A 14,406-nucleotide genomic window follows, 5' to 3' on the forward strand; every position below is an offset into this window, starting at 1 on the left:
TAAAAGAACTCATGGTACGCGGAGGTGACGTATATGTAGGGGTCCGGATGTCACATTCGTGCAGGACTGATCCTATGAGGAGCTGCACATCGTCACTTGTCAAATTGTGGCAGAGTTGCTACAAAAGTTTCTATATCCAGTATGGCGCCTGGGGAAATTCACAAGGTAAAGAATATGCAGTTAGAAGTCTCTATTAGAAACTAGATGGCCAGAGTATGCAAAGCATGTTTATCTACAGCAACATGTTACAAACAAAAAACTAAGCTAGTGTGATGCAGCTTTAGGTTGAATCCTAATACCAAATGAAACCAGGCTCAAATAAAGGGTAAAAATACTATAGAGTGATCTCCCAAGGCACAATGTGCACTTGCTTTGTGGAAATAAACATTTTATGTAGCTTACCTGTTGCATCACATTAAAATGTGTTCTGCACCTTGAGTACATACTCACATTAGAGACCATTGCTTGCTGTTGTGCCACAGCGCCATGCTTGGTATACTGCTAAACAAGCTTTTTATTGTTTAATGAAGCCGCTGATTACATTAGTGCCATGTGACTTAATAACTCTGCTTCTGCACATTTTTTCTTAACATTCACGCAATACAGTACTGTTTTACTTGGTGTTGCACTGCATGGATGTTAGTAAATCTGGGCCTTTTTTATCTGTAAGGTTTGTATGCAATTTCATATGAAATTCCAGACGAATTCCTTTGGCTGGGGAATACACAAATGTGTGAGGATCAGGGCTGGGGGGAAATACTTAAATGTCTCATACGCCTGTGCTACTATTCATTTCCAAATGTTCTTCGTCTGTGGCATGGACGCGTGCATTTTTTAATTACAAGTATATCACATAATTTTAAAGTACTGGGCTACAATCAAATGTTCAGGATCCGTCTACATAAGGAATACTGCAAATGTGATTACAGGAGAGGCAAATATCAATATCATACACTTAAATTATTTTAGTGCAAAAGGTCAACATATGAACAAACTAAGAGCGGCGAGTAAGTGGATGAGCCTCTAGCTTATATAAATTAATTCTGATTTGGCTGAAATGTGTAGACATGTTTGTAGAACAAATCAAAAACTTTAATTTCAATAATTTAGGAATATCTTTAAACTATGTATACTACTTAGTGAAAGATTTCTACAAAACACACGCAGACATTATTAAAAATTAAGCAAAATGAACTTCCCAAATAGAGGGTGGTGCTTTACAGTATGTGAATGCGGAAAAACACAAACCGACAATGTTGCTAAATAAGGGTGTCTTTATTTCGTCTTTTTTTTTTTTCAATATTTTTTCAATAATCTTTTATTTGCCCAGCCCTATCTAAAACAAAATAAATCTACAGGACTGAAATTAAACAACCCATTTAAAGTCAGCAATAAGTTATGAATTTTATAAAGCATTTTTAGTTATTGGGGGTAGTTAAATTATTTCAGGTATACAAAGGTTCAAACAATGCCATAGGTGAGGTCAATATAAGAAGTTTTAATTGGAGAAAAAAAAATTGTTGCATTTAAAAAAAAATATATATATAAGAAAAACAAGACCTCAGAGTGCAAGTTAGAAGTGTCATCATGAAAGAAATAATAAACGTTTCATACAATATTTTTTTTAACAACAGCACCAGCACCTGCACAGTGGGATGGTGTATGCGATGCAAAGTGCCCTAATGAGATGTGCAGGCCAAACTGACATTAAAATGTGACACGTACATAATGATCTACGTAACTAAATCTAGTGCGATAACTTTAAAAAACAGGTGGCGTGTGGGTATTCAAATGGGAATGATCTACAGAGAGCTGCAACATCACATATGACCCGTTCTAGCTCTTACAAGCTTCACTTGTTTGTGCATGATAGAGCAAGGTACCAGTTTCAAGTCTCTGCGTTTACCGCCAGATCCAGCATGGCAGTGAGCCAAGGTAAATGCTTTCCTTTCAGAATGGGCCTGTCAATTTGAAAGAACAGGATTATGAAGAATGTCTACTTTTGGTTCTTCAACACACGTGAAAAACTGTTAAAGAAGAAAACAGGTGTAATGACTCGGGAATCGGGCATAGATTCTTGCACACCTCTCTGTGTTACTGATGCTGATGCCTTTCTCTTTTTTGCGTTTGTCCCAAAATTGTCAACAGCTGTGGTCAGCGTGGGACTGTGCTCCAGTGCAGCACAAAGTTAAAGTACAGGACACGGTTTGGTACTCTAGGACTAGTGAAAGGAGAAAGTACTTGTTCTAAAACAAAGTTCAACAAACATCTAAGCTGGATGGTGGTCCACTGGGTGTGTTTCATGATCGTCAATCTCACTCTCAGAGCATGGCTTGTTTGCCTTTTTTTTCCCAAAGGCTACGTATGAGCCTGCATCTACAGACATACTATATACGCCCCAAAAAAAGGTCTGATTGTTTCACTCGAGATTTCTTTCGACAATGCCATTGGCTTAAGAGAGGATGGAACCCAGCTCTACAAATTTTCCCGAAGGGTGTCCATGGAAAAAAATTGAATTCCCTCAAAAGGGTTGGAAACTCCAGTATCCTTTTTCACATAAATATTAGGCGAGTTCATCAACATTCAGCCTGATGCCCTTGAGTGGGTATTTTATAGTGCACCAATCTTCACAGGATGCACTTGCTTACAAAACCCTCAGCACCAAAGGGCCACTACCACAGACCTGTGAGGAACTGAAGATTTTTTTTCAGGCGGCAGGTTCTGAAAAGGGATACTGTGTCTTGAACCCCAACCTGTAGAGGATTTGGATCGAAGAGAGAGTTTGGCCACCAGTTTATAGCTTGTCCTGTGCTGATGTGTTGCTGTATTCCTATGAAGTAAAGGAGAGCTTGACGGTGGCACTGGAATACCCCTCATCGCTCCCTATACTCTGGAGGCTGCTGTGATCATCAATGTCACTGATGCTGGTTGTGCTGATACTGTCCACTTCTCCATGGGAGAATTCTGTGCTTTCCACATCCACTTCAATCTCTTCTGCAAGAAAAGGGAAAGGAATTTGGTTATTATGATTTTAAGGACAATTCCCACTAAAGTTGGAAAAAGTAAAAGTCAGTAATTCCTGCAAACCTAGCTTTCTTGGACACAAAGAATCCACATAAGATGATGGCCAAAGCTAGACAACAGTTGGTGATTTCATTACATTTCACTTCACAAATACCTACTGACTTCCTCTCCTCTCACAAAAACATGCACAAAAACTGCACTGCTGTAACACCATCATTGTAAGGCAATGAAGATATGAAATGTCAAGGCAATTTGAAAGATTTAATTTTAATAGCCAGCTGACAGCCAGGAGAATCTTCTGGAGCACATTCATTTCCTTATCTCTAGCACCGCATATTTTTTAATCTTTTATTAGGGATCTTACAGGGAGTATCTCCATGGATAGTGGAAGGGCTTGTTCCACTCTTTGTTTAATTACGAGGGCTTGCACAAAGGCTTAAACCCCCTTTTCACGTGCTTTAAGTGTGCCCAAGTAGTGGAGAGTAAAATGGCTTAAGCCTCTTTTTCTTCAGTACATGGTCAGATATCTGATCTGAGTTTAGATCCCCTTCCGATCAGGAGGCAGTGCACTAGTACAGTATGGAGAGACTCCATTTACTTGGAGGCACTGAGATGAACACCAAATAGGGGGTTGTAAATTTCTAAAAAAATTGGCTCTGGGGAAATAACCCATTATGGGTAATTGAACATACCAGTGACCTATTTGAAAGTGTTAAGTGTGAACTGGGACACTATTTAACACTGTTCCATGTCCTAGTTCCAATTCTAACTACGACATTCCATTATTTTGTCTAAATACAACTGATCCTGTGATTAACGTTATTATGGCATACCTAATTAGTGGATCATACATGCATTTAGTTCAACCGGATCAAGATACATATTTTATTTAAAGTCGGGCTTCAACAGTGCTTGTCAGAGATCAGCGAAAACGATAGATCATTTATTGTATTGTGTCTTACGTTTGTCTCACAAGAAACAACACATTAAAACGTACACTTGCAAGTAAGTTGGAATATTTATTTTAGTAAAATGTAATTCGATGGAGTGTTGAACATGGAACACCGAAAGTGTTTGAAGGTTCGCAAACCTACTGTTTGGTGAGAAGAAGCCAAGCAAGAGCCAGAGAGTGAAGCATTATTTATTGACTACAAAGTCAAGGACTACTGTTGGCCATTTGTCTACACTCAACGTGTGGTCCCATGGAGCAAGCGAGTGCGCATTAGCAGGATAAAGGTCGAAGAGGTGTCACTTTCCAGCTCCGAGGTAAACAATGCTACTGTTACATTAATGGTTCGGCCCTATTTCCCAATCTCTACTCTACTTCCCTCGCCAACCCCCCTTTGCCGCACAGTCTCTCCTCTCTTTCTCGCCTGCCCGTTGGCAATTCTGTGAATGAGCTGATTATTTTGAGACTATAAAGCAGTTATGCAATGGCATAAATAACATTGTTCTGAGGAATGTGGGTGACTTCCTACTCTCAGCATTCCACTGCATGTGTTAATTATGAATATCAAAGGCAAACTGTAATATATCAAGAATATGGTCTCAATAAAACAGGTGAAATATGAGATTGATAGGTACAGTGGACAGTGTGCTGGACAGTGCATCAATTAATACTGATTTGATAGAATTTAAAGTGATAAATTAAAGTCCTACTATTACGTAAAACAGTCATGGCTGACACCTAATCAAATGTAATCCATAAAAATAAATTTGAAGGGACCATTATTCTGCGTTTTAGAAATCAAACATAAAGGGCCCGGAATTACAAAAACACCATACACAAAAATAATTTGCTATGAAACTGCAACATCTGCAGTAGCAATTGCTGAGTAAATACGTATTAGTTCTTTCATTATAGATATTATTATTATTATTATTATTAAAATACCCACCTCGCTCAGAATCTGAGCGGTCCGATGAAATGGTTGATCCTATGCTGTCCATCCGTATTCGCTCCAGCTCTGAAGTGCCTTGGAGCTGCTCCAATCTTCTTTTCAAGAACCTTTGCTCCCTTTCCAGGTTCTCGAGCTGGTGTTGGCCTTTTCTCTCAACTTCTTCAAGTTTCTGAAATACAATACTACTTGATTACATATTGAAATCACATACTTTTTGCTAACACTTCATGAAATGTATTTTTAGATTCCTCCTAAAGCATATCGCCACCAGTGGTCTTCCTGTGTCCAAATGGTAGGTGCATAACTTAATACTTGCTTTGCTTCTCGAGCAGTACCATTCTAACATATATTGCTATAACTAAATGACTAGTTGGAAGCAAGCAGAAATGTAGAAGATTGAATACACTCATTCCTCTGCAACTACAGGAAAATGAGAATGGACTTTTTTCATTACTTCAGTTTAATATAATGAGTACCCAATACTGAAATACACCTAGGACTGCTTGTGCGAAAAAGGGGTGGTAGCAATTAAGACTAGACTGGTTCCTTTACGACTGGTCAATAATTATTTGCAAATGGTTGAGGCCCTTCACTAATCACAGAGACAAACTGAAAAACAAGTAATTGCTATAGATGGACGGCTATCCTCAGGAATAGTGGTCTTGAAGTGTTACCTGAAACAGCTCCTTTAAACAAATGTTCAGTGTCTTTACCACACGACTCTGCTATTCAACATTTACAACTTTTATTACCTTCTATTACAATGTATGCAGGTGATAAGGAGATCTAACTCTGGCTACTGATTAACCCAAATGCCATCACTGCCATTCTAACATTTCAAACCTAGATGTGGGAAAGATTCTTCGGTTTCAATGAGACCAAAATAGAAGCAATACTTGCAGGTAATACATTTCCCATTTCAAGGACGAGACCTGAGAATGGTTCATAAAATTAAAAACTTTGTCCCGATTTGTTTCCCATCTATCCTACATCATTTAGATCAATAAAGTAACCAAGGGAGTCTACCAACAACTAAAGATGCTCTAGAGGAATCACAAAACAGAGTTGATCAGACCCCTCTTCAAAGCCCACCTAGATAAATGCCAATGGTTATCTACAGCATAAATTGAACCAAGTAGAAAATGCATAAAGTTGTTCCGCAAGCTTCCACTGCGGTCTCAACAAATGGCATAGCGAAGTATCTCTCCAACGTAATATACAAGAAATTCTAGGGAAAATGTAGGTTGCTTATGAGATTTTTCACATCAAACCGTATCAGCCAGAACTCTGAGGTCTGGTCAACAGTATAACAGGAGCAAACAAGTGTTAAGATCACTACAGGTAACTGGAGATGGAGCTATTCTAGCAAAGCCGAAAAACTCCCAGTGACGGTAATTCTAAAAAGTGAATGATTTTTCATGAAGAATACATATCTTTTGTCCACATGTTGCCACTCAGTTTGTGTACCCCAAAAGCTCTAAAGGTGTCTCGATTGGCGCTGTGAAAAAAAAATATTCAATTTTCGAACCAAGAGTCATACTACAAACAGTGTAGTTTTAGCATGACAGTGCCATAAAAAAACTCGAAGGCATAATTATTGGCTCCTGCCCAACACATGTTATATTTCCCGCTATTGAATTTTAGTAATGTTGATAGTAAGCTAAAAGACAAAGATCGCTTTTAACAGTGGTTTACGTGAGGCATAATAATGACAAATATAATGACAGAGTTAACACTGCTACAATAAAACAATGCAGGCCGACACAGCACACATGCTTCAAATCTGCGTAGGTCTTGTACCACACTCAAAAAGGAATATGTTCGAAAGACACAAGAAGGCAAAAGTTCGGTGCAGATGAGATGTATGCACTTAAACAGTGATTTTATGGGTGGAAACATTTTTTTTTTTACGGGTGGAAACATTTTTTTCTAGCACTAAAGTTTACTAATTAACAAAAATTATGATGAGAAAAATGTGTGAAGAAATTAGACTGCCCATAATGCCATCCAGGAGATGAGGAGCTTGAGTGGAACCTCAGAAGGTACTAATAAGATTTGGCATGAGAGATCACAGAAAATTAATTTGTGCTTCCAGAGGACTCCAGTTATTAGGGAGGTAATTTAGTAGCACCTAGGTAACCAACGTGCCTATCTATCCCTTTCAATGACGAAGCTCAGATGGTGATGTCACCAGACTGGGCTGTCTGGAAAAGGGTGTCCTAAATTGGTTGGTACGCATAAAGCAAATTAAATCATACTAAAATGTTTCTCACTTGCAGTAATTTATGACTGGGCAGTGATTCAGTAAATCACATTCAAAAAACACTCAAGAAGGTTTACCATTTGCGATACTATTGTGTTTTGCAAACAAAAATGATGGGATGATTTGCCAACTTGAAACTCTATCAACATGGGTGAGGCTTTTCTTCAGGCTTCTATTGAATATTAAGCCCTCATTAGGAGTGAGCTAGTCAATTGCTAAGCCAGCCAAGATAAAAAATCACCATATTTCGAATTTTCATCGGGGGAGGGGTTCTCCACAAGAATTGCTCAATTTTTCGTTCCCAAATTTTCTGTGCCCATACCAACCAGCCCTGCTTCCTCTTTTCGTCTAAAAGCAGGAATTGTGCTACATTTGCCATATCCCATGGCTCAACTTCTATTTTGATATTCGTTCCTCAATGTTTGCCTCACTCCTGCCATAGCCATTCTATTTGGTGTTTCCCCTGGTCAACAACATTTTTTACTTTCCAAAATAAGCATCCCAAATGTTCAGAATATTATTTTCACTGGAGCTATATGTTTCGGAAGCGTTTCTGAAGAAGGCCTGTTCGCAGGACTTACCTTGATATGTGTTTTGGCTTTATTTAGCAACCCAAGCGTCGTGTGCCTGGTGCAGTCCGGGCCCAATGGGATGAGTGCTTTTAAACGTTCTAAACACAGGCGTAGGTGCGCTCGGCTGGAAGGAAGAAAGGTTACAGCCTGTTAGACAACGTACTGCGTGGAAATCATGCTCAGCATTGCAACAGACACAACTGTAATACACAACCCTGGTCTCGCCCACAGTCCCATGCAAGCCCAGGCTTGTCTGTCCAGGCACCATGGCTACGTTTGCCTCCTGTGAAAAGCAGCCACTCTGCCTGCCCTACCCTCTCGACACAACTATATCAGAATGTAACTCCCGTTGCTCTCTAGACATATTGAGTTCACCGAGAAAGTGGTAGAGAACGAACTGCTTGTCATTTTCAAGTCCCGCAAAACTGGGTTTATTCTCTATCCAGCCCCACAAACCCTGTGCGTAGGCCCTTCTACTGTCTGTATTAAAATGCGTATACAATTAAATATCAAAGATATGACTTGTTTTCTCCAAAAAGGCTGTTATTTTAAAACATTCCCCCTTTGCCAATTGTCCTGCTTTAGGAGGGAGAAGGACTCGTTAGATGAAAATGCTCATTTTTATTTTACTTTCTGTCTTATAACGCGTAGAAATCTCTCGCTAAATTGTTTAAAAAGAGTTGGAACACAGCCCATCCTTGGACCAAAAGGGCCCCTCATTTGAAGTTTGGATGTTGGCGTGTATGCCAGTCTCATTCACGTTCCCTTTCTAATTAGGGCAAATATAATGCGCCGAGTACCGTAATGAACGTGGCGAAAAAGACAAAGTAACAAGCAAGCCTTTGAAAGAGTCCAGCTTTCGGCAAATAACTTGAGGGGGCGTGAGAGGGAGGACCGCTGCCTTATTTACATAACATATTCACCCCGAGCCCAGCTTACTAGTATTTTCCATGATGTCGGAAATCGCATCTAAATTTCTGCCAGTTGGTCAATTAAACAAGCCAGCAGAGCCAACTGTGGCCATGTGGAGGCAAAAAGAGGGAACGGGCCAAACATAGTAAACACCAGGAAAGAAAGGGACTGCATGTTTTAACGCACGTTGTTTGTTCGGTTTCAGTGAAATAATAATAAATAACTTGTTTTTATTTAGAGGTTTGTACCAGATGTCTGTATTTTTCGGCACCAGTAACAACTTTAAACAAATGTCGGTCTTTGCAATTTTGACTATTGCCTTTTGGAGACACTTTAAGCGTACAACTAGAATGTGCTCAGCATACGCAGGCTAGACAGGCCCAGTGGTCTGTATCTGCCATCATTATGTATTTAGCTAGGAGACAACTTTACACAATTGTTTTCTTTCAAACGTTGCAGGAAAAGTATTCTTAGTAAATGATCTAATTACTGGTTGCACTCTTTTTTTTATCAAGTTGTCTTTTAAATCATGCATGGCAAACAATGCTCTTTCTTCTGGCAGAGGCCTACCCTACATACCAATGCGTGAGTCATCCAATAGACAGAAAAATGCATCTGCTTTATCAAACCCTTCTTCCATCATAATATTAACAAAAGGGTTAAAACTAAGGAGATGTATGTCTTTCTTTTCCCAGATGTCTGAAGAGAATTGATTTTTGCTGCCTATTCTTAAAACCCCTTTCCTGTATCCAAAAATCTCAGATATACAAAAACCAAAAAGCCTCCCATTTCCTGCCAGTACACATCTGCTATATTAAAATCGCCATTCGCAAATGTAAAACAAAATGCTGTCAATACTGTCCTAACCTTTATTAAACTGCTACAGTTGTATCACCTCACCAAACACAATCTACCCTCCATCGTGAGACTGGCGATAAAGCAACTGTCAGATTGAACAACAATCTCTGTGTGTGGAGGGATTCGAGAGTGCGTCGAGTTGCAGGAATCGGTAACGCATGCAATTATGTTGTCACTGACAAGCAAGGAGGATTAAGGCTTGTTAGGCCTTGGGTTTATTTGATGAACTGTCAGCATTGATTTATTGGCATGACCCGTCTTATGTAAATATTCAATTTCCACACCATCAACTCAAATCAAATCCCCTTTCAACAAGAGATAACTGTCACCTATCCAAAAAACGTGCCTGTGGGGCTATCAACATCTCTCTCAAGAATAAAATATAGTTCATCACCGCTCTTTGGTCGTTCACATGTCAAAAACACGGCAAAGTAAGCAGTTTACTACTTTACTCATGTCCAATCTCTTAATAACTCAGATCAGTTTACCAGATTATTCGACGTTCATTTACCTAGTACTAAAGTTAATTGTTCTCGATATGCATGTCAATTCCCCTAATGGAAGGCCACCCTGTGTGCATTAATTCATCTAGTTGCTCAAATAAATTATTCTTGCTTTTCAGATCCATCTAATTAGTTACTAAACCCAACCTGCTATTTACTCAAGACATTTTCCTAATTATTGAAGTCAATGCTCTAATTTTGAAAGTCTGAGTATTGTCCGAGTTACTCAAGTCATCTGTTCTGGTTACTGATCATTAAACTCAGTATAATAAGTTACCAAATCCATTATCCTAATTACTTAAGACCATTCTACCACCTGCTCAAATTCATCTCATAGAGGCAATTGCCCTAGATAGTTAAGTCCATTCTTGGCTGTGCTTGATGAGTTCCTTCAGAATTACTGGAGCCAGTTCTCCGAATTCCCCAAGTACATTCTACCAATTATTCAAGTACATTTTCGGAAGTACTCAATTAGATTCTTTTAGTTACTCAAGGCCATCCTCTTAGATACTAAAGTCATTTCTCCTCATTACTAGATGCCACTGTTGTAGATGCTCAGGTCCATTCTTGGAGTTGCTCAAGTTCATTCTCTGAGTTAATTGAGTCAATTCTCCTTCTTACTCAAGTCATTTTCAGAGTTACCCAAGTTATTTCTTGTAATGGATGAGGCTAAACGTTCTAGTTACTTAATCCAATTCTTCTAGTTACTCAATTTTAGTTTACTAGTTACTAAAATCCATTAAGTACAAGTTACTTGAATGACTTTTGTGGTTTCTCATGTCCATTCCGTTCCATTCAAAAATAACAAAAACATACTTCCTCTACCAAATAACAAAGCACCCAACAATTGTTGTGCCTTTTGCAAAGTACAGGTACGCTGGCTTAATATTAATAGATTGTTTAGAAATGGTGATGAGTGGGTTGGATGTGGAATTGCTTGCTAAGCAGAAACTCAGAAAGAAATGCAATTCAAAGTAGGAGGGAAACCATTCCACAGTTTTGCGATTTGGGTTGATAAAGCCTGATTGTGCTTTCTGTATTTCCTGAAGAGACCGATTTCAAATCTAAGAGTAGGACTGTGGAGAAGGAGGCACAGGCCACCAGAAATTAATGATACGTCCTTAAAGTAAGTAGGAACATCTCTGCAAGCAATGCAGAATGTCATAAAATTAACATCAGCAGGGAAGTGAACTGACAGAAAATAAAGGAATCTGAGCACACCCATCATACAACTGGACACTATGAACATGCAAGTGTTAGATGGGGGTAAAAACATTTAACATCCGACCAACACTTCCAGCAGACCAATATTAACACTACTGCCTAAATAACATTTTTGGGTAAATGAGTATTTACACTTTCATCCAAATTTCAGAAAGAAGCTGTTCAGAAAATATTTGAAATGTAATTACGAAAAGGCAGCAAGTGCAATAAAATAACGAACCTGCAGAAAGCACCAGAGTTAGGGTCACACGATCTGAGGCAGAAAGAGGGATCCAGTGCAGAGGACGGAGAGGCAGTTAGAAGAAATGTGGGCACTTCAGACAGCACCAAGTCATTTGATATTTGTCACAATTTTACCATAGGATCGAAGCGGGAATTTTTGCTTAGTGTGCTCCCTTTCCCAGCAAAAGTAATCAAAAAAATTGTCAAAAACAACTGACCCGCTTCCTCGAGGAGAAAAACACTCTGGACACGTCCCAATCCAGATTCCGTAGCAACCACAGCACCAAAACCGCCCTCATCGCCGCCACCGCAATATCAGGACCATACTTGCCACCTCATCCTCCTGGACCTCTCGGCCGCGTTCAACACCGTCTGCCACCACACCCTACGCACACTCCTTAACGATGCAGAGTTCCGCGACAGAGACCTGGTCTGGATCACCTCCTTTCTCACCGGCAGAACCCAGAAAGTTTGCCTCCCCCATTCTGCTCTGAAGCCCCCCAAATCATCTGCGGCGCACCCCAAGGATCGTCCCCAAGCCCGACCCTCTTTAACTTCTACATGACTCCGCTCACAAACATCGTCCGATCTCACAACCTCAACATCGTTCCATACGCCGATGACACCCAGCTGATCCTCTCCCTCACCAAAGACCCCGCCACCGCCAAAACCAACCTCCACGAAGGAATGAAGGCCATCACCGAATGGATGAAGAACAGCTGCCTGAAACTGAATTTTGCCAAAACGGAGGTCCTCGGCTCCACCCCTTCCACCTGGGACGACTCCTGGTGGCCTGCCACACTGGGAACCACACCAACACCCACCGACCACGCATGCAACCTGGGATTCATCCTGGACTCATCGTTATCAATGACCCAGCAAGTCAACGCCATCTCTTCTTCCTGCTTCAACACCCTCCTCATGCTTCGGAAGATCTACAAATGGATCCCCACTGGAACCAGAAGAACGGCCAGCCAAGCGTTAACAGCAGACTGGACAACGGCAACACCCTCTATGCAGGAACCACGACCAAGCTCCAGAAAAGACTGCAACGCATCCATAACCCCTCTACACGCCTCATCCTGGACATCCTCCACCACAGCCCACCTGAGAGACCTGCACTGCCTTCCCGTCAACAAGAGAATCACGTTCAAACTCCTCACCCACGCTCACAAGGCACAGCACAACACCAAACCAGAATACCTCAACAGACGGCTCTCCTTCTACACCCCGACCCGACAGCTTCGCTCCACTGACCTTGCCCTTGTCACCGTCCCACACATCCACACAACGACTGCCGGTGGCAGATCGTTCTCCCACCTCGCCGTCAAGACATAGAACACTCTTCCCACCCACCTGCGACAGACACAGGACCTACTTACCTTCAGGAGACACATCAAGACTTGGCTGTTCGAGCAGTAGCAGCCCCCCCACCGCCTTGAGACCCTCACAGGTGAGAAGTGCGCTTTACAAATGCCTTGATTGATTGATTGTGTGAAAATACCATTAGTACCAACAGAGCTCCAGATTCTCCAATTATATATTAAAGAGGGGAGAACAAGATTTACCTCAACTATACCAACCTCTTAGTAGAAAATTTTGCATTTTATTTCCAGAGCACCACTGTCGGTGATACTTTTTGAAGTTGCGGCGCCCACGCCCAACCCACACTAACACCTTGTATGCCAATGGGAGATAGTGGAAGTAGTCTCAAGTTTAGAGGTATGAGTATGGGACTGGGAGACCTCAAAAAGAAACAAGACAAAAGGAAGTTTGGATGGGTTCTAAGCCTCATATATCCTTTAAAAGGTTTGCTAAAACAGAAACAATAAGTGGAATGGAGGGTCCCTTTTAATTTTTCACTTCTACCCAAAGAAGCTCGAAGCCTTGAATACTATTCCTACTTTTACACGTGTTCTGCATTTCTCCAACCAAAGTCCACATATTGGCCACTGTATGCACACTCAGTCAGGCTCCACTATACATTAACCAATATTAAAATATATGTGAACAATTTGGGAAAATCTGTCCCCAGCAAAAAAAGTAAACCATTGAAGTCTGAAGTGATTTTGTATCAGCTATATTGCAATATCCTCAGTGCTGTTAACAGATGTGTTGCCTTCTCGGCTGGGGTGCATCTTCTACTAGTACTTGCGTATTGAGTAGTTTTGGGACATGTGGTTTGGATAATAAAAATGTTTTTGTTAAAGCAGTGGAGTGTTTTTCTTTTTTTTTTTTCTGAGTTGTCCATGAAGGCAGAGTGAAACACTCAGATAAATGAACATGCTTATCAACGCCTCTATGTGAAACTAGGGGCAGAATTAAGGCACTGATCTCTTACAGCAAGCCTTCTTATACACAAAGGTCTTCAGAGTTCCTTGGAAGGATAATCTTCTGGGAAGGGTCATGAATTCTGGAGGAGAATCTAGAATGTGTACCCCTTGTTTTGGGTGTTATCTAAGCCAGCTGGGTAAGGTACCTGAAGGAGTTCAAGCTATTTAACATGAGTTCACATTGGTCAAGCTTAGTGAATTTCCTGTCATGAATAAATTAGATCTCAAGAGTCTTGCACCTACCTCACCTATATTTTTTTAACCAGTTTAGGTTTTTGGACAGGGTTTCGCTTTAAATCCAGACTAGGCTAATAGTGGAAAGAGCTTAATCCAGAAGAGAAAAGATTTGTAAGCCCAACTAAAGCTATAAAAAACACCAATTGTTTTCTAGTTTTCTGGATTTAGTATTTGTTTAATTTACAGTTTTGAAACAACAAGTAACATTCTGATCTACTTGGCACTAATTGATCTGAACTACTAAGAGTGTTCATGTTGTGCCTGATTTGTGGATACCCAATATGCACAATACCGGATCAGCAGTCAGTTTCTAATCTGAATTTTACATTGAAAATAAGCGTTCAACAAAACCATAAT

General features: G+C 40.4%; 1 protein-coding gene across 2 annotated transcripts in view; it reads right to left on the minus strand.

The window, feature by feature from the left end:
- Nucleotides 1-1,256: 1,256 nt before the first annotated feature.
- Nucleotides 1,257-14,406, minus strand: part of MXI1 (MAX interactor 1, dimerization protein) — a 125,630-nt gene continuing 112,480 nt past the window's right edge. For both annotated transcript variants that reach the window (XM_069239412.1, XM_069239413.1), the window contains exons 4-6: nucleotides 7,770-7,884; nucleotides 4,923-5,094; nucleotides 1,257-2,994 (exon numbers count right to left, since the gene is read on the minus strand). In XM_069239412.1, coding sequence (XP_069095513.1) covers nucleotides 2,831-2,994; nucleotides 4,923-5,094; nucleotides 7,770-7,884 — 451 coding nt within the window. In that variant the 3' untranslated portion in view covers nucleotides 1,257-2,830. The remainder of the gene's footprint in view (nucleotides 2,995-4,922; nucleotides 5,095-7,769; nucleotides 7,885-14,406) is intronic.

This window comes from Pleurodeles waltl, chromosome 6, assembly GCF_031143425.1.
Source record: "Pleurodeles waltl isolate 20211129_DDA chromosome 6, aPleWal1.hap1.20221129, whole genome shotgun sequence".
Lineage (NCBI taxonomy): Eukaryota > Metazoa > Chordata > Amphibia > Caudata > Salamandridae > Pleurodeles > Pleurodeles waltl.